Genomic DNA, 21,011 nt, shown 5'->3' with positions numbered 1-21,011 from the left:
CATCTTTAGACCAGTGTTCCCGTCTTATCTGCAGCCACACTGAAAGTATTGTGAGTCAGTGTTGAAAAGATTTGTAGCTCAGGTTGAGGTTCTGGATGTAGGTTTGCTCATTGAGCTGGAAGGTTCGTCGCCACACCAGGTGACATCATCAGATAACTCACCACACCAGGTGACATCATCAGTGAACTCACCACCCCAGGTGATGAAACATCTCAATACAAACCCTCCAGCTCAGCCCTTTGAGCTAAATCTCCATGTTTCATAAATCCCGGAAGTGGAGCAGCTGCAATACCCCACAAATTTCTGAAGGAGTGTCCTGACTAATTGGTGTTAAGGTGGTTGGTACATGTTATGGACCAGACCAGACCAGACCCCCTCAAAATATTTTAAGAGAGTAGTCTCGACCCTAACTGTTACTTATTTTAATTCAGATGTAAAATGCTGTGTTCTAGATGCAATGCAACTGGTCAAACTACTCAACATTAAACAAAGAACATTCCAGCATAGGAACAGGCCCTTCAGCCCTCCAAGCCTGTGCCGATCCAGATCCCCTATCTAAACCTGTCGCCTATTTTATAAGGATCTGTATCCCTCTGCTCCCTGCCCATTCATGTATCTGTCTGAGATACATTTTAGATGACGCTATCATCCCCACCTCTACCAACTCCGCTGGCATCGCGTTCCAGGCATCCACTACCCTCTGCATAAAGAACTTGCCACGCATATCTCCCCTAATCTTTTCCCCTCTCATCTTGAACTCATATAGAACATAGAACATTACAGCGCAGTACATGCCCTTCGGTCCTCGATGTTGCGCCGACCTGTCATACCAACCTGAAGCCCATCTAACCTACACTATTCCATGTCTGTCCATATGCTTGTCTAATGACAACTTGAATGTACTTAAAGTTGGCGAATCTACTACCGTTGCAGGCAAAGCATTCCATACCCTTACTACTCTCTGAGTAAAGAAGCTACCTCTGACATCTGTCCTACATCTATCACCCCTCAATTTAAAGCTATGCCCCCTCGTGCTCACTATCACCATACTTGGAAAAAGGCTCTCCCTGTCCACCCTATCTAACCCTCTGATGATCTTATATGTCTCTATTTAAGTCACCTCTCAACCTTCTCTCTAACTAAAACAGCCTCAAGTCCCTCAGCCTTTCCTCGTAAGACCTTCCCTCCATACCTGGCAACATCCTAGTAAATCTCCTCTGCACCCTTTCCAAAGCTTCCACATCCTCCCTATAATGCGGTGACCAGAACTGTACACAATACTCCAAGTGTGGCCACACCAGAGTTTTGTACAGCTGCAACATAACCTCATGGTTCTGGAACTTGATCCCTCTATTAATAAAAGCTAAAACACTGTATGCCTTCTTAACAACCCAGTCGACCTGGGTGGCAACTTTCAAGGATCTGTGTACCTGGATGTTGAGATCTCTCTGCTCATCTACACTACCAAGAATCTTACCATTAGCCCAGTACTTTGCATTCCAGTTACTCCGACCAAAGTGAACCACTTCACACTTATCCACATTAAACTCCATTTGCCACCTCTCAGCCCAGCTCTGCATCCTATCTATGTCTCTCTGTAACCTACTACATCCTTCGTCACTATCCACAACTCCACCAACCTTAGTGTCGTCTGCAAATTTACTAACCCACCCTTCATGACCCCTCATGACCCCTGTAATTGAATCCCCCACTCTGGGAAAAAGCTGCTTGCTATCCACCCTGTCTATACACCTCATAATTTTGAAGACCTCAGTCAGGTCCTCCCCCTCAAACTCCATCTTTCTAATGAAAATAATTCTAATTTACTCAACCTGTCTTCATAGCTAGCACCTTCCATACCAGGAAACATCCTGGTGAACTTCCTCTGCACGGTCTCCAAAGCATCCACATTCTTTTGGTAATGTGGCGGCTAGAACTGTACACACTATTCCAGATGAGGCTGAACCAAAGTCCCATATTACTGTAACATGACCTGTCAACTCTTGTACTCAATACCCTGTCTGATGAAGGAAAGCAGGCCTTCTTGATCACTCTATTGACCTGCGTTGCCACATTCAGGGTACAGTGGACCTAAACAACAAGATCTATCTGTACAACGGTTTTCCCCAGGGTTTTTCCCTTTACCATATAGCTTTGTGTAGAATTAGATCTTCCAAAATGCGTCACTTCGCATTTGCCCGGATTGAACTCTATCTGCCATTTCCCTGCCCAACTCTCCAATATTCTGCTGCATTCTCTGACAGTCCCCTTCATTATCTGCTACTCCACCAATCTTAGTGTCATCTGCAAACCTGCTAATCAGACCATCTATACCTTCCTCCAGTTCATTTACGTATAAACACTGCAGTTAAAATACAACAAAAGAAAGTTGAGTTTAGAATATCTACTCTATTGGAAAACTTAACAGAATAATAGATACAGTAACTATTAATAATTAACTGTTCCAATATAGTAACATCCTATAAACCCACAAATTCAGAAATCTGATGTTCTCATGTGCAACTGAGCAGCGGAGAAAGACAATATATCAAGCAAAAACTCAGAGCAAAGGCCTAAAGGAAAGAAGTTACGCGGTTAGAGAGGGAGTTGCAGCCTGGAGACATTTACTGCAGCTTCCAGCCCTGTTGAGACTCCAATAGCAACTGAATCTCAAAGCTAAAAAACTAGAAATCCTGTACTGTAGGAGCTGGCCACATCCAACCAGGCTGCTTTTATTGTTTCAATTTTTATAAAAAAGCAAGGCCTCACAAGCTGTTTACACTATAAGCTATGTCTGCCCAGAAAATTCAGAGACTAGTCTTTACAGAATCAGAGAGGGCACTGAGAGAGATCATTCACCCATTGTGCCTGTCCTGGTAGTTTGTGACAACTATCACATCTCCCCCTACGTTTTCCCCACAGCGCTGTGGGGAAATATTCTTCTCTGAGTAGTTATCCAGTTCCTTCTTGCAAGTTATTATTGGATTTGCTTCCATTGTCCTCATAGACAATGTGTATCAGATCACAACAACTCACTGTGTTTTAAAACCATTCTCATCTCCTCCACCCCCTGCAGTTTCTTTGCCAATTAGCTTAATCTTTGCACTCTTGATCCTTAAGGTAGTGAGTTTCTCCCTTTTTACCCGATCAAAAATCTTCCCAGTTTTAAACACTTTCATTAAATCTCCCCTTAGCTTTCACTGCTAGAAAAACAATAACGTCAGCATCTGCAGTCTGTAAATTCTCGAATAATGGTCATACATTGACCATAGCAGTTAAGGTGCTCCACTTATCTTCATGTCTGGTGCCAAAGAACACAAAGTACGATGTTATTTTATATAATCCACAGTGTTCCAAACTTGTTTTAACAAAAAATAAACAGCCTTAAATAGTATTTCTTGGCTATTGTTGAATTATGAGAAATTGATTCTAAATTTGTCAATGAAAATGACCTTTTGGACGTGCACAGCCTTGTATTCACTGAAAAAGACACGTTTTATTGAAGCTATTCAGTTTGCACGCATCAGAATATTTCACAAGAATACCAATTCAGTACCAGTGAGCTTAACCTCTGTAGTGGGGTAGATGGGTGAATCTATTATCAAGGAAGAAATAGCAGGGCATCTTGAAAGAAGTTGCCCCATTGGACAGTTGTAGCATGGGTTTATGACGGGCAGGTTATGCTTCACAAATCTTTTGGAATTCTCTGAAGGCATTTCAAGCAAGGTGGACAATGGGGACCCAGTGGATGTGGTGTACCTAGATTTCCAAAAGGCCTTTGACAAGGTGCCACACAAGAGGCTGCTGCATAAGATACGGACACATGGTGTTAGGAGTAGAGCATTAGCGCTGATAGAGAATTGGTTGACTGACAGGAAGCAAAGCGTGGAGATAACTGAGTGCTATTCTGGCTAGCAACCAGTGACTAATGGTGTGCCTCAGGTATTGATGTTGGGTCTGCAATTATTTACAATTTATAGAAATGATTTGGAGTTGGGGACCACGTGTATGGTGTCAAAATGTGCTGATGACACTAAGAAGAGTGACACCGCAAAGTGTGCAGAGGATGTGAAGCTTTGCAGAGGGACATAGATACACTGAGTGAGTGGGTAAAGGTCTGGCAGATGGAATACAATGTTAGTAAATGTGAAGTCATCCATTTTGGTCAGAGTAACAGTAAAAAGGATTATTACTTGAACGGTAAAAAGTTGCAGCATGCTGTTGTGCAGAGGGACCTGGGTGTCCTTGTGCATGAATCACACAAGGTTGGTCTACAGGTACAACAGGTCATTAGGAAGGCCAATGGAATTTTGTCCTTCATTGCTAAAGGGATTGAGTTTAAAAGCAGGGAAGTTACGTTACAGCTGTACAAGGAGCTGGTAAGGCCACACCTGGGGTACTGTGTGCAGTTTTGGTCTCCTTACTTGAGAAAGGATGGACTGGCACTGGAGGGGGTGCAGAGGAGGGTCACTGGGTTGATTCCGGAGTTGAGGGGGTTGGTTTATGAGGAGAGACTGAGGAGACTGGGATTATATTCACTGGAATTTAGAAGAATAGGGGGGTGCAGAGACTGGAATCTTGTAGGAACATATAAAATTATGAAGGGAATAGATAAGGTAGAAGTAGAGAGGATGTTTCCCCTGGCGGCTGAAGCTAGGACAGGAGGGCACAGCCTCAAAATTAGAGGGAGCAGATTTAGGACTGAACTGAGAAGGAACTTCTTCACCCAGAGGGTTGTGAATCTGTGGAATTCCTTACCCAGTAGTTGTCGTAACTTCAGTAATTTGCTTTTAAAGCTAAGGTTGATATTATTTGAACAATAAGGGAATTAAGGGATACAGTGAGAAGACGGGTAAGTGAAGCTGAGTCCATGATCTTATTAAATGGGGGGGGGGGGGGCAGGCTCAAAGGGCTGGATGGTCTACTCCTGCTCCTAGTTCTTATGTTCTTATGAATACCATTATCTCTGCGACATGGAAGGGCTGGTTAGTTGGCCGGCAGAGGAGTTAAGGCTGATTTACAGTACACAGCCCAGGTTTGTAAACTAATAAGAATTCTCAGCACTCTCCTCTCATTCAGCATCGGTGTTAGTTTCCCCTTGAATTGCTATTCTCGAGACATGCCGTGATGAGGTCAAGATGTGGAGGGGCCGGTGTTGGACTGGGGTGGACAAGGTCTGAGGTCACACAACACCAGGCTATAGTCCAGCAAGTTTATTTGAAATTACAACCTTCCAGAGCTCTGCCCCTTCGTCAGGTGAAATGCTGAGGACTTATGAAGGAGCAGCGCTCCGAAAGCTTGTGATTTCAAATAAACCTGTTGGACTGTAACCTGGTGTCATGTGACTTTGACTGATGAAGGCAAAATGACCAGCTTCAACAAACTGTGTCTGTATTCAGCTATGGTCAGCAGACAGAGTCCACTCCAGCAATTAAGGCGATTGGTACAAAAACGGGAGAGGAAGATCAGTGAATTGCTATGATCTGGGATGCGCTGTGTGAAATTATTGACAGAAATGTTGGAACTTTGGGGCAGCATGGTGGCTAGGTAGTTAGCACTGTTGCCTCACAGCGCCAGGAACCCTGGTTCGATTCTAGCCTCAGGTGACTGACTGTGTGGACGTTCTCCCCGTGTCTGCGTGGGTTTCCTCCGGGTGCTCCGGTTTCCTCCCACAGTCCAAAGACGTGCAGGTCAGGGTGGATTGGCCATGGGGAATGCAGGGTCACAAGGGTGTGGGCTGCTGTTTGGAGGGTCTGTGTGGACTCAATGGGCCGAATGGCCTACTTCCACACTGTAGGGATTTTATGAGAGCTGAAAATGCTTATTGACACCATGAGGGGAGAAATCGGTTAGTGAGCTTTCATTGGAGCTACAGCCACAATGCAGCTGAGTGGGGAGCTCACAACATCAACTGAATCTTTAGGGAAAGAACCCTATCTTAAACAAGATGGTCTTTATTGTAAGATAGATATGCAGCACAACTCACATTCATTCATCAAGTAGTGTTAGCGAGGCTATATGAGGAGACTCGGATATCACACTGGTTTAAGCAAGATCCAAAACAGCTGTGTCTCATCCCCACCCCATCAGTACGGCATCGAGAAATTGGGTGGAACTTAATACAGTCAACAGCCTTAACCCTTTCAGAACCATTAGCTTTATACAGCGGGTTGGAGAAATTATTGAACAGGTCAGGGTTCTGGGGAAAGAACAGTGACACAATAGAATAGATCCAAGACGCTTTTCACAGAGCCAGTACAGGAGCAGTGGGCCGAATGGCCTCCTCCTGGCCATTGCGATTCTCTGATTGTGTCGGTAATGGAGGCAGGGGGAACATTGATGAAAATACGGTGAAATAACGTTAACGCTGAGGTGTCTGCACTGCTTTCAGGGCCAAAAAGGGGCGAAAGGATCACCTGGAGAGCCGGGGAAACCAGGACTATCAGTGAGTATCCCCTTCACAGCCGAGAAACCTTCCTTTTCACCACTCAAGGTTGGATTGGAGCGAAGAACGTGGCTTAATTTCTCAAATGATCTCAGTGATTTCCAGACCCAAATTTATACCCAATGGCCCACATCTAACCTAACTTTTACAATTTAAAAAAAATTATTTGTGGGAGGTGAGTGTCACTGGCTGGACCAGTAATTATTGTCTGTCCCTAGTTGCCCCTTGAGAAGGTAGGGGTGAGCTGCCTTCCTGAACCGCTGCAGTCCATGTGCTTTAGGTAGACCCACAATACCCTTAGGGAGGGATTTAAACCATTAATGCTCTCCAAGTTGTCATGTATAAAAGTGCAGAGTTGAGTAACACGCCCAGCTCTCACATCACTCAATGCTGTATCTCAACACCAAAGGACCCACAGTGAAGGATGCCTTTGTGTTGTCACTGTTACTAACTTGGCAATCTCACTCAAGATCCATGGAGGGCGAAGGACCTCTTCACTAAAAGCTAATTCATGGATGTAAGCATCAGGAAGCAGGCCAAAAGCCCTTGTGAAGCTGGTGCTCAGGCACTTTCTCAACAAGAGAGTAGTACTAACAGAGTGACATTACTGGACTCAATTCCAGAGGCCTGGGTTAATGATCAGGGAACACTAGATCAAATCCCAACAGCTTCAGAATTAAACTCCAATTAGTTCAATGGATATGAAGTAATAAGTGGGGGTTAGATTTACACCCCCCCCCTCCCACTCCCCATTGGCAGGTTTGAAGACAGAGGGAGCAGTAAAATCCCAGAGGTGGTCCCTCAGCTTCCTGAACTCTTACGGTTTGGGGAGGTGCATAGAAATCTGGAGCAGGAGTAGGCCATTCAGCCCTTCGACCCTGCTCAACCATTCAATCTGCTCACAGCTGACCCATCCAACTCCGTCCCCTGTTCTCACTCTATCCTCCAAACCCTTTTACCCCTTTAGCCCGAAGAACTATAACTAATTCCTTCTTGAAAGCATTCAATGTTTTGGCCTCAAATGCTTTCTGTGACAGTGATTTCCACAGACTCCCCACTCTCTGGGTGAAGACATTTCTCCATATCTCAGTCCCAAATGGAGCAGGGTCCAGGGGAGGCATCAGATGACCCACCCCTCCATGGGCTGATTGAAACCATTAGCACTGGGATTTACCCCATAACAGGGCTGGGGGGGGGTGGGGAGTGTGGGGTGGGGATGGGGTTGGAGGTGAGGAATGTGGTCCATCCCATATGGGGACCTCTGGATAATCAGGATGGGCAAGAAATGCTGGCTATTTATCCATCCCATGAATGAGTAGAAAAAAGGGCAGCAGATACATGGGAATATCACCACTGTCAAGTTCCCCTCCAAGCCCCTCCCCAGTCTGACTTGGAAATGTATCGCTGTTCCCTCAATATTGCTGGGTCCAAATCCTGGAATTCTTTCCTGAAGGGCATTGTGGCGGAAATAGGAAATAATCAGACCGTATTGAATGGGTAGCAGGCTCAAGGTGCCGAGTGGTCTATTCCTAGTCTTAAACTGTATGTCCTTCTGGACTGGGATGGTTCTGGAAGGCAGCTCAGCGTATCTCTCCAGATGGACAAAAAAACATTGACCCAGCCACTTCCCAAGCTGATTAAAGTCAATGATTGCTGATACGTGGAAATGGAAGATGAAATGTGGGATGCAAAGGAACATAATAACAGAAAGGAAGTGGCAATGAAGAAATGGTAAGGTTGATAGATCCACTCTCAGCTCCAAGAAGGTTAACACACAATAATTACTGGGGCTAGAGCGGTGAGGGAAATGTTCAAATTTAGACACTGCAGGGTATCGTGCAGTGGCAATGTCTCTGCCATTCTGTAGCTGACTCTGTGTCAGAAAAGAGGTGACATTGTAAACAATACCTGCAGACACTTGAAGAGAAATTGCACTCATCCCTTCTTAAGGGAATTCGAGACGGAAGAGGAATTATCCCAGCTTTTCCAGCCTCCCATCCAAAGGCCATGGACATGTTCAGTGACATTCCTCAGGAACTGTTTCTTTCCCTCATTTTCCAGGGAATCACAGGACCGCCTGGGAAAAGAGGAGCAGTGGGGCAGCCAGGATTGAGGGGAAAGCCTGGGAATGTCGGAAAGACAGGAATTCCTGGAAATCCTGGGCGACCTGTAAGTATGCCTCACCTTTCATTTCCCTTTAACACATTTTGTTTGGGAACGATGTGCTGGACATGATGAGAGATGGGAGAAGTAAACACTTCCCAGTCCCGGAATCCATTACAACACCAGGCACTTCCAGAACACAGTACAGCATAGGAACAGGCCCTTCGGCCCACCCTGTCTGTGCTGACCATGATGCCATTCTAAACTAATCCCATCTGACTGCACACCCCCATCCCTCTATTCCCTGCTGGTTCATACGTCTGTCTAAATTAGGGATAGGGCAATAAATGCTGGCCCAGCCAGTGACACCCTTATTTCATGAATAAATAAAAATGAATATGAATAAAAATGAAGGTGGTTGAGGACTCTGGGTCTGTACTTGATGGAGTTTAGAGGGATGAGGGGAATCTGATTGAAACTTATAGAATACTGAGAGGCCCGGACAGAGTGGACGTGAAGATGATGTTTCCACTAGCAGGAGAAACTAGGACTTGAGGGCACAGCCTCAGAGTGAAGGGGCAATCCTTTAGAACTGAAATGAGGAGGAATTTCTTCAGCCAGGGGGTGAGGAATCTGTGGAACTCATTGCCTTAGAGAGCTGTGGAAGTCAAGTCATTGAGTGTATTTAAGACAAAGATAGATAGGTTTCTGATTAGTAAGTGGATCAAGGGTTACTGGGAGAAGGGAGGAGAATGGGGTCGAGAAACATATCAGCCGTGATTAAATGACAGAGCAGACTCAGTAGGCCAAATGGGCTAATTGTGGAACTAATGACAGAGCATTATAATGGGGAAAGCAGTTGCTGGTTAGTTGAGTTGAAGTGGATGTGGGCTCCTCTCCTAAAGTTGCTGTCCAATTTGTGAATCAATTTCAGAATGTGCAGTGACCTTCAGCATTGCTTTGTCAAAACACGCTACACCAACATGTTACACACCCTGGACCACAGCAACAAGGGATCGGCAGAAATTCAACTCTTTCTACATGCAACTACATCCCTTTGTGCGTAAAAATAAAACATACTCTTTTGAATGGGAAAGGGCTGCATTTACTAATCTCCTGGAAAGAAATTGTTAAATGTCCACATTCTGTGCACTGTGCGGCAAGTTACACAGCCCAAATCTTGCTAGTTTCATGACCTCTGCTGGTTAAAAAATGCATAGCAATGTTTCTCAAATAGAAAGCGTTATCACTGTAATTCAACTTTTATTAGGCTTTTTTATATGAATGTGATTTTGCAAAATGCTTGTAGAGTATTTCTAGCATTGAAATGGCCCATATTGCCATGAGGGGCAAGAATAGGTGAGTGGCAAAGGTCTTTTTCCTGGGGTGGAGAAGTCTTAACTCGAGGGGACAGGTTTAGGGTGAGAGGGGAAGGATATAGAAGGGACCTAAAGGGCAACTTTTTCACACAGAGTGTGGTACGTGTATGGAATGAGCTGCCAGAGGAAGTGGTGGAGGCTGGTACAATTACAGCATTTAATAGGCACCTGTGTGGGTACATAAATAGGAAGGGTTTTAAGGGGTATGGGCCAAATGCTGGCAAATGGGACTAGATTACACAGAAACATAGAAATAGAACATGCCCTTCAGCCCTCAATGTTGTGCCGTCTTTCTATCCTACTGTAAGATCAGATTAACCTACATACCTTTTATTTTACTACCATCCATGTGCCTATCTAAGAGTCTCTTAAATGTCCCTAATGTATCTGACTCTACTCCCACTGCTGGCAATGTATTTCATGCACCCCTCTCTGTGTAAAGACCCTCCCTCTGACATCTCCCCTAAACCTTCCTCCAATCACCTTAAAATTGTGCCTCCTTGTGACAGACATTTCCACCTGTGAAAAACTCCCTGGCTATCCACTCAATCTAAGCCTCTCATCATCCTGTACCCCTCTATCAAGCCACCTCTCATCTTTCTTCACTCCAATGAGAAAAGCCCTAGCTCCCGTAACCTTTCTTCATAAGACACGCCCTCCAGTCCGGGCTGCACCCTCTCTAAAGCTTTCACATCCTTCCTATAATGAGGCGACCAGAACCAAACACAATATTCCAAGTGTGGTCTCACCAGGGCTCTATCTAGTTGTAGCGTAACCTTGCGGCTCTTAAACTTAATCCCCCCTGCTAATGAAACACACCATACGCCTTCTTAACAACCCTATCAAATTGGGTGGCAACTTTGAGGGATCTGTGGACATGGACCCCAAGATCCCTCTGTTCCTCCACACTGCCCAGAATCCTGCCTTTAACCCTGTATTCGGCATTCAAATACCACCTTCCAAAATGAGTGGCTTCACACTTTTCCAGATTGAACTCCATCTGCCATTTCTCAGCCCAGTTCTGCATCCTGTCAATGTCCCGTTGTAACCTACAACAGCCCTCCACACTATCCACAACTCCACCAACCTTCGTGTCATTGACAAACTTACTAAACCACCCTTCCACATCATCATCCAAGTCATTTATAAAAATCATAAAGAGCAGAGTTCCCAGAACAGATCCCTGCAGAACACCACTGGTCACCGAGCTCCAGGCTGAATACTTTCCATTGATTACCACCCTCTGTCTTCTATGGGCCTGCCAATTCTGTATCCAGACAGCCAGATTTCCCTTTAGTCCATGCTTCCTTTCTCTCTGAATGAGCCTACCTTGGGGAACCGTATCAAACACCTGGCTAAAATGTATAAAATGCTTTACCTTCATCAACATGTTTTGTCACATCCTCAAAGAATTCAGTAAGGTTTGTGAGGCATGACCTGATCCTCTCAAAGCCATGCTGATTATCTCTAATCAAATTATGGTTTTCCAAATAATGATAAATCCTGTCCCTCAAAATCCTCTCCAATATTTTGTCCACCACTGACATAAGACTTTCTGTAATTCCCAGGGTTATCCCTATTCTCTTTTCTGAACAGGGGAAAAATATTTGCCATCCTCCAATCATCCTGTACTATTCCAGTGGACAGTGAGGATGCAAAGATTGCTGCCAAATGTGCAGCAATCTCTTTCCTCACTTCCTGTAGTAACTTAGGATACAGAGTCGAGAGTGTGGAAAAGCATAGCAGGTCAGGCAGCATCCGAGGAGCAGGAGAATCAACATTTCGGGCAAAAGCCCTTTATCAGGAATACTTTCCATCCACCATCTATGAACTCAGTCCTGAAGAAGGACTTATGCCTGAAACATCGATTCTCCTGCTCCTCAGATGCTGTCTGACTTGCTGTGCTTTTTCAGCACCACATTCTTGACTCTGATCTCTAGCATCTGCAGTCCTCACTTTCTTCCATTAACTTAGGGTACATCCCGTCTGGCCCAGGGGATTTATCTATCCTTATGCTTTTCAAAATTTTCAGCACATCCTCCTTCCTATCATCAATCTATTCAAGCATATCAGTCTGTTTCAGGCTGTCCTCAGAAATGTCAAGGTCCCTCTCAGTAGTGAATACTGAAGCAAAAAATTCATTAAGGATCTCCCCTACCTCCTCCGACTTCAGGTACAAGTTCCCTCCACTATCCCTGATAAGCCCCACCCTTACTCTGGCCATCCTCTTGTTCCTCGCATAAGTGTAGAATGCCTTGGGATTTTCCCTAATCCTACCCATTAAAGCTTTTTCATGCCCCCTTCTAGCTCTCCTAAGTCCATTCTATCATTCCTTCCTGGCTACCTTGTAACCCTCTAGAGCCCTGTCTAACCCTTGCCTCCTCAACCTTAAGTAAGCTTCCTTCTTCCTCTTGACTAGATGTTCCACATCCCTTGTCACCCAAGGTTCCCTTACCCTACCATCCCTTCCTTGCCTCAGTGGGACAAACCCATCCAGCCCTATCAGCAAGTGCACTGTCTGTCTTCAGTTTCTAAACCTTATGTATGCATCCTTTTTCTTTTTGACTAAACTCTCAATTACTCTTGTCACCCAAGGTTCCCAAATCTTGCCCTCCTTATCCTTCATTTGCACAGGAATGCGCTGATCCTAAACTCCAATCAACTGGCCTTTAAAAGATTCCCAAATGCCCAGATGTGGATTTTCCCTCAAACAGCTACTCCCGACCTGCATTCCTCAGTTCCTCCCTGATATTGTGGTAGTTTGGTTTCTATCAATAATTACACCTAAGGGCTACTCTTATCCTTAACCAGCAGTAACTTAAAATGTACAGAATTATAGTCACTGTTCCCAAAATGCTCCCCCACTGAAACTTTGATCACCCAACAGGGCCCATTCCTCAATTCCAGGTCTAGAATGGCCCCTTCCCTGATTGGACAGTTTACATGTTGTTCCAAAGATATTGTTGTAAAAACCCATCTGTGTCACCAGTGTCATTCAGGGAAGGAAATCTGCCATCTTTACTTGGTCTTGCCTACATGTGACTCCAGAACCACAGCAATGTGGTTGACTCTTAGCAATTAAGGACAGGTAATAAATGCTGCCCACATACCACAAATAGTTTTTTTTTTAAATGCATTTAATTTGTTTAGAAATCTGGAATTAAGAGTCTAATGATAGCCATTGCTGATTGTCAAAAAAAAACATCTAGTTGACCAATATCTTTTAAAGGAAGATGGTTGACTCCAATCTGCCATCTGAAATGACCCAGTTGAAAGAGCTGATAAAAAGGAATTAAAATGGGCAGACCACCTGGCATCAACTCGGGCACAGAAAGTAGGTACCTGGTGCAGGCAGGACATTACTGTGAGGTGAGCAGTTATCATGGGGCAAGTCAGATATTAACTGCTGAAATCTGTACAAGATTTCACCGTGGTGGCACGGTGGCTCAGTGGTTAGCACTGCTGCCTCACAGCGCCAGGGTCCCAGGTTCGATTCCAGCCTCAGGTGACTGTCTGTGTGGAGTTTTCACGTTCTCCCTGTTTCTGCGTGGGTTTCCTCCCACAGTCCAAAGATGTGCAGGTCAGGTGAATGGCAGTTCTAAATTGCCCGTAGTGTTAGGTGCATTAGTCAGAGAGAAATGAGTCTGAGTGGGTTACTCTTCGGAGGGTCAGTATGGACTTGTTGGGCCAAAGAGCCTGTTTCCACACTGTAGGGAATCTAAAAGAGCAGAAATCTGGAACTTCTCAATTCACTTTGTTAGTTCACAATACAATGCGTGCAACTACATGAAGTGGAATACTTATTCATGACTTCCCCTTGAAAAATGCCTGAACAGGTTATAACTGGGTGCCTTAATCAGTAAGTGACTTTATTTTAATGACATGATAAGTGAGGATTAATGGCAAATACACTTCCTGACTCTGAAAGTTTTGCTTTGCAAATGTAATCTCATTCCTGCAGGGCTGAACTACTATTGCAGAGTTCTCCAAATGTCTCAGCCAACTCTTACGACTTTGTCTTAAAGCCAGCAGCCATTCCTTAACCATTGAGCAGAGACTAAGGGAAAAAGGGGCAGGGTAGGGAATGCGGGTAACAATCAATTTTTTGAATAGCACTCGGGCAGTTAGGTATCTCCTAACAACCGAGGGTAAATTCAATTCATTTATCACTCTTTGGTTTTGTTTAAATTGGATGATTAGATTCGATTCCCTACAGTGTGGAAACAGGCCCTTCGGCCCCACCGATCCTAAGAAGAGTAACCCACCCAGACCCATTTTCCTCTGACTAATGCACCTAACACGATGGGAAATTTAGCTTGGCCAATTCACCTGACCTGCACATCTTTGGAATGTGGGAGGAAACCCCGGAGGAAATCCATGCAGACACTGGGAGAACGTGCAAACTCCACACAGACAGTCGTCCGAGGCTGGAGTGGAGCCTGGAACCCTAGTGCTGTAAGGCAACAGTGCTAACCACTGAGCCACCACACTGCCAATTTATAACGGATTGTGGCCAGTTAGCTCAGTTGGCTGGCTTGTGATGCGAACAGCATAGGTTCAATTCCCACACTGGCTGTGTAACCACAACAGAATCTCCTTCTCGACCTCTCCCCTCGCCTGTAGCATGGTGGCACTCAGGTTAAACCACCACCAGTCCTCTCTCTTTCCAATGAGAGAGCTGCCCTATGGTCTGGGAGGACTATGATGGCTTCTATGTGTAGATTATTGGTGGGAGGGAAATGGAGATTTGGAGTAGGCAAACATCACTTGAAAAATGCAGTGTTCAAGATCCAATCATCTTCAGCTGCTTCGTCAATGACCTTCCCTCCCTCATAAGGTCAGAAGTGGAGATGTTCGCCAATGAGTGCACAATTTTAAGCATCTTTCACAACTCCTCAGATAATGAAACAGTCCATGTTCAAATGCAACAAGATCAGGACAATATCCAGACTTCGGCTGACAATGGCAAGTAACATTGGTGCCACACAAATGCCAGGCTATGACCATCACCAATAAGAGACAATTTAACCACTTCCCCTTAACATTCAGTGGTGTTACCATCACTGAATCCCCCACTATCAATATCCTGGAGGGTTATCATTAACCAGAAACTCAACTGGACTCACCACATTAGCACAGTGGCTGCAAGAGAAGATCAGAGACTAGGGATACTGCAGTGAGTAACTCACCTCCTGACTCCCCAAATCCTGTCCACCATCTACAAGGCACAAGTCAGGAGTATGATGGGATACTCCCCACTAGCCTGGATGGGTGCAGCTACAACGACATTCAAGAAGCTTGACACCATCCAAGTCAAAGCAGCCCACTTGATTGGCACCACATCCACAAACATCCAGTCCCTCCACCACCCACGCTCAGCAGCAGCAGTGTGTATTGTCTACAAGATGCACTGCAGAAATTCACCAAAGATCCTCAGACAGCACCTTCCAAACCCACAACCACTTCCATCTGGAAGAACAAGGGCAGCAGATACTTGGGAGCACCTCCCCCTGCAAGTTTCCCTCCAAAGTCTAGATTAGAGTGGTGCTGGAAAAGCACAGCAGTTCAGGCAGCATCTGAGAGCAGGAAAATCGATGTTTCGGGCAAAAGCCCTTCATCAGGAATAGAGGCAGGGAGCCTGAAGGGTGGAGAAATAAATGAGAGGAGGGTGGGGGTGAGGAGAAAGTAGCATAGAGTACAATAGGTGAGTGGGGGAGGGATGAAGGTGATAGGTCATGGGGGGAGGGGGGAGTGGATAGGTGGGAAGGAAGATAGGCAGGTAGGACAAGTCATAAGGACAATGCTGAGCTGGAAGTTTGAAACTAGGGTGAGGTGGGGGAAGGGGAAATGAGGAAACTGTTGAAGTCCACATTGATGCCCTGGGGTTGAAATGTTCCAAGGCAGAAGATGAGGCGTTCTTCCTCCAGGCGTCGGGTGGTGAGGGAGCGGTGGTGAAGGAGGCCCAGGACCTCCATGTCCTTGGCAGAGTGGGAGGGGGAGTTGAAATGTTAGGCCACAGGGCAGTGTGGTTGATTGGTGTGGTGTCCCAGAGATGTTCCCTAAAGCGCTCTGCTAGGAGGCGCCCAGTCTCCCAATGTAGAGGAGACCGCATCAGGAGCAACGGATACAATAAATGATATTGATGGATGTGTAGGTAAAACTTTGATGGGTGTGGAAGGCTCCTTTAGGGCCTTGGATGGAGGTGAGGGAGGAGGTGTGGGCGCAGGTTTTGCAATTTCTACGGTGGTGGGGGAAAGTGCCAGGACGGGAGGGTGGGTTGTAGGGGGGCGTGGACCTGACCAGGTAGTCGTGGAGGGAACAGTCTTTGCGGAAGGTGGAAAGGGGTGGGGAGGGAAATACATCCCTGGTGGTGGAGTCCATTTGGAGTTGGAGGAAATGTTGGTGGACGATTTGGTTTCTGCGAAGGTTGATAGGGTGGAAGGTGAGCACCAGGGACGTTCTGTCCTTGTTACGGTTGGAGGGGTGGGGTCTGAGGGCGGAGGTGCGGGATGTGGACGAGATGCATTGGAGGGCATCTTTAACCATGTGGGAAGGGAAATTGCGGTCTTCAAGCCACTCACCATCCTGACTTGGAAATATCTCGCCAATCCTGGAATTCCTTTCCTCAGGGCATTGTACAGCACATGGACTGCAGTGGTTCAAGGAGGCAGTTCTCCAACAATGGCTAAAGGGTAATAAGGAATGGACAATAAATGTTGGTCCAGAGCCACCCATCTCCCAAGGACAAATAATAAAATGTCCTTTCATCTCCAGACCAGGATATATTTGATGTTCAGAATTACATGCTCCCAGTGGTTAACTGTTTTTATTTTCTTGGATAACGGTTGCTCTTTTTGTTTGAATGGCTGTTTCATGAGTTAATATGGTTTGTGCAGGGTGATCTGGGTGACCTTGGGATGGTTGGACTGGCTGGTGCCCCTGGACCAAGGGGCGCTCCTGGAGAACCAGGTCTGGTGGGTGACAGAGGAAGACGGGGACCAAAGGTAACCTCCTAAACTTACTGTTGGCCAGCTTGACCACCCACACAGACCGAAGTCTTTTATAATCCAGACGTTCCAAAAGTAACTTGTTCTGAGCAATTCTTTTAATCACTAGCTCATAAAGTGTACAGTATTTTGTTTATATTTAATGATTCATTTTATTTTGCAAGTTATTTCAGCCAGAAACGCACAGCGCTGCACACATACCAACCTCTGTTTCAACTTGTCCCATTTCTCTTTCCCAGCAAAACCCACCTGCAGGAATCTAACTCTGGCTTTAACATTGATTCCTCTGGGAAACTGTGCTTCACTAAAGTCATTCCAATTAAAGATGTCATTTTCAGGCATGAAGCTGCATCTTTAGATGGGGACTATTTGTATTCATTCTATAACATAGACACCAGGATTGAACTTCCATCTGTGGTCTGGCAAGTGTTCTCCATTCCCAGGATTCCCTCTGCACCATCCCATCTCATGTTATTAACAACCAGAAGAACTGCAGGTGCTATAAATCAGAAACAAAAACAGAAGTTGCTGGAAAAGCTCAACAGGTCTGGCAGCATCACAGATGCTGCCAGACCTGTTGAGCTTTTCCAGCAACTTCTGTTTTTCATCTCACTCCATTTGTGTCTCGGCAGGGTGAGAAAGGGTTACCAGGTCAACCTGGACTCCAAGGAAACCAAAGAGGACGCACTGGAGTGCAGGGCGATCAGGGAGCCTTTGGGGAGCCTGGTCCGAAAGGACGAAAGGTACGTGTTCACGCGGCGTTCCTGATATTTGACAAACGCAATTGTGTCTGAACACCTCCAGCTAAGCCACACAGAATATATTAGATATAGTTTGTAGGGCAAAAGGGGATCCAAGGGTATGGAATGGAAGCAGAAACAGGCTACGAAATTGGAATGCAGAGCAGGTTCAAAGGGCTCAGTAACCTACTCCTGCTCTTCCAGACTCATAGAGTCCAACATCAGGGAGTTAAGCCCTTCAGCCCAAACTGGTCTATGCTGACCAAAGAGTCCATCCACTCTAACCCCATTTCCCTGCACTTGGCCCATATCCTTCTAAACCTTTCCTATCCATGTATTTGTCCAAAATGCCGTTTTAAATGTGAATGTACCCGCCTCAACCAGTTCAGCTGGCAACTCATTCCGTATGCGTACCACCCTCTGTGTAAAAAAAAGTTGCCCATCTGGTTCCCTTTTATGCTTTCCTCTCTAACCTTAAACCTTCAGGGTGGCACGGTGGCTCAGTGGTTAGCACTGCAGCCTCACAGCGCCAGGGACTCGGGTTCGATTCCAACCTTGAGCGACTGTCTGTGTGGAGTTTGCACATTCTCCCAGTGTCTGCGTGGGTCTCCTCCCACAGTCCAAAGATGTGCAGGTTAGGTGAATTGGCCAGGCTAAATTGCCCTTGGTGTTAAGTGCATTAGTCAAGGGTAAATGTAGAAAAATGAGTCTGGATGGGTTACTCTTTGGAGGGCCAATATGGATTTGATGGGCTGAAGGGCTTGTTTCCCTGCTGTAGGTAATCTGATCTAAAATGATGCCCTCTCGTCCTCGATTCCCCCACCCTATCCATGCCTCTCATGATCTTACATACTTCTATGAGGGCCGCCCCCTCTCAGTCTCCAACGCTCTAAAGAAGAAAGTTCTAGCTTGTCCAAACCCTCCCGATAGCTCAGATCTTTGAGTCCTGGCAACATCCTTGTAAATTTCTTCTGTACTCTTTCCAGTTTAATAACATCCTTCCTACAGTAAGATGACCGAAACTGAACACAATCCTCCAAGTATCTCTCCCTAATTGGAGGTTTCCTGTTTCTTGACGTGTCTCGAGTGAACGAAAACACCAGAAGAGTTGCTATTGACTTCCAAATCCCTTTCCATCTTAAACACTCAGTGAGAGTTACTCTTTCAGATTGGGAATAGGAAGGGAGATGTACATTTATGTAGTGCCTTTCACCACCATGAGTACATGCTGAAGAACTTTGCAGCCAGTGAGGTAGTTACATTGATAAACAAAGCAGCTGATGTATGCACATTAAAACTAAATGAATCATGGGTTTCAAATTGAACAATGTGAAGAAAAAACGTATTTCCCAAAATACATTTTATTCCTAAGATTAGTAACATTAAAGTGCTGATCGGCTTGGCTTTGACATCAGATAAAGTGTGATACAGATCGGTTCCTTCAATACAAGGAACAAAATGTCTCACTCTGTGTCCGTGGGTGACTGTGGTGACCATGTCCATTTATGTTTCATTTCCACTGCTCTCTGTTGTACATGGTCTGAGGGTATGGGGGAGGCTGTGCGTCAGGTGAACATGGGTTCTCATCCCTTGATGTATCACAGCAGGAGGGCCTTGGATAGTGGGCATTCCCACTGTCGCCTAAATCTTTAGTGTGCCCCTCAACACATAGTCCTGTCAGTTTGCAACACTCAGTGGCTCTTTACACTGGAAAGACATGGACAGACTAAAGAACATTTGACCCTCCAGCAAATAATGCTTCTTTTGGTGTGGAACCCGAGGCAAAGCTCAGAGAGGACAGAGTTTAAGGCAGATACTTGATTACCATGTCTTTGAAAGATGAAAGATTGTTGGGAATATGCAGTATCATAGAGTAAGATTAAATTCAGATCAGCCCTGATGTTATTAAATGGTGGAGGAGGATTAAAGGGCTGAGTGGTCGACTATTATTCCTTGTTCATATAATTCTGAAGGAATATCATCAAGGAATTCTTTCAGCTCTATATTATTGGGGTAAAATTGCTTTGCTTTAAATTTGGATGGTTCTAATCTCCCTTAGTGTCACCCTACCTTATCAGAAAAGATCAAGAGTGGGACTTGAACCTTGTGACTCAGAGGTGCCTGTGCATGTTAACTAACATAAAATCAATTTGACTGTGTGGTCTAAAATTGCCAACCCAGGGTTGGACTTAGTGCCGGAGGTTCATTCCTGTGCCATCCAACTCACTATTAGCCAGTCACCATCTCTATGCTTGACCTCCTTTCCCGGGAAGGGGTACTGGCGTTCTGTTGCCTGAATTAATAATTTTATTGTCATGTGTATTTGACAGTGCAACTTACAATAAAATACAGTGAAAAGCTTTCAATCATCACCACGATACCGTGCCATTCTGATAGTTCTATGAGTAAGAGTGAAACGAAAAGATCCTCCTGATTGGGTAACGATTAACTGAGTCAGTCTTTTCTCCCGCATCCCTCTGGGGCCTTTAGAATCGAGAAGCAAATTTGCTCAAAGGAAATGAAGGAAAAGCAGCAGCGGTTGGTTTTGGTGGCTGGAAGATGTTTCTCTCAGGTGTTTAAGGTGGCCAACGCGCAGTTGTGTCCACACATAAAATCTTTCATGTGGTCAGCACAGAAGAGGCCATTCAACCCAGCAGTTCAGGGCTGAATCCTTTGAACAGATATCTGGTTGTCCCCACTGCCCTGCTCTTTCCACCTATCCTTGCAATTCGATCTCTTTCAAATTCCCCGAGGATTACCATTGAGTCTATCACTCCACCCAGCAGCACATTCTACAGCTGTGTCACTCATTGTACAAAGATAATTCTCCTCAAATTATTTGAGTTTATTTCTGTCAATCATTGCAAACTCTGTGTCCTCTGGGTAGCAGACATTCACTGAAGAGCATATTTTGTCAATCCGTGTGTCATTATTGAAGTTGTCACTATGGATATCTAACCTTTCTGATTTGAAATCAGTACAATGTTTGTTTGTTTTCAGGGAGATGGTGGTGATCGAGGTTTGATGGGATTTCCTGGCTTTCAAGGTCCAAAAGTACGTGGATCCAATTATTTTCCCTTAAAATATACTTGACGTGCAAAATTTGTAAAGCCACATTTTAAAATATTGCGATTTGAATATTCCAAAAAGTGCGATAAAATTCAACTCACCTTCATGCAACATCTTCCTCTCTTAGAAACTCCTCTGCTATTGGAACACTCTTAAGTATTTACTTTATACCGTCTTTATTGGGTATACTGGCCAATGGCAAATCGTTTCAAAACTATACACATGTGAAAGGCAATATAGGAAGATCTTATTATGAACAACAATATGG

General features: G+C 45.2%; 1 protein-coding gene across 4 annotated transcripts in view; it reads left to right on the top strand.

Moving 5' to 3' along the window:
* Positions 1-21,011, top strand: part of LOC140480147 (uncharacterized) — a 454,819-nt gene that overhangs the window by 394,020 nt on the left and 39,788 nt on the right. For all 4 annotated transcript variants that reach the window (XM_072574857.1, XM_072574858.1, XM_072574856.1 and 1 more), the window contains 5 exons: positions 6,392-6,445; positions 8,507-8,614; positions 16,824-16,931; positions 17,567-17,677; positions 20,675-20,728. In XM_072574857.1, coding sequence (XP_072430958.1) covers positions 6,392-6,445; positions 8,507-8,614; positions 16,824-16,931; positions 17,567-17,677; positions 20,675-20,728 — 435 coding nt within the window. The remainder of the gene's footprint in view (positions 1-6,391; positions 6,446-8,506; positions 8,615-16,823; positions 16,932-17,566; positions 17,678-20,674; positions 20,729-21,011) is intronic.

Source organism: Chiloscyllium punctatum, chromosome 7 (genome assembly GCF_047496795.1).
Source record: "Chiloscyllium punctatum isolate Juve2018m chromosome 7, sChiPun1.3, whole genome shotgun sequence".
Classification (NCBI taxonomy): Eukaryota; Metazoa; Chordata; class Chondrichthyes; order Orectolobiformes; family Hemiscylliidae; genus Chiloscyllium; species Chiloscyllium punctatum.
Note: the sequence above shows the minus strand (reverse complement) of the source record. Positions and strands in the feature narration are given on the sequence as shown.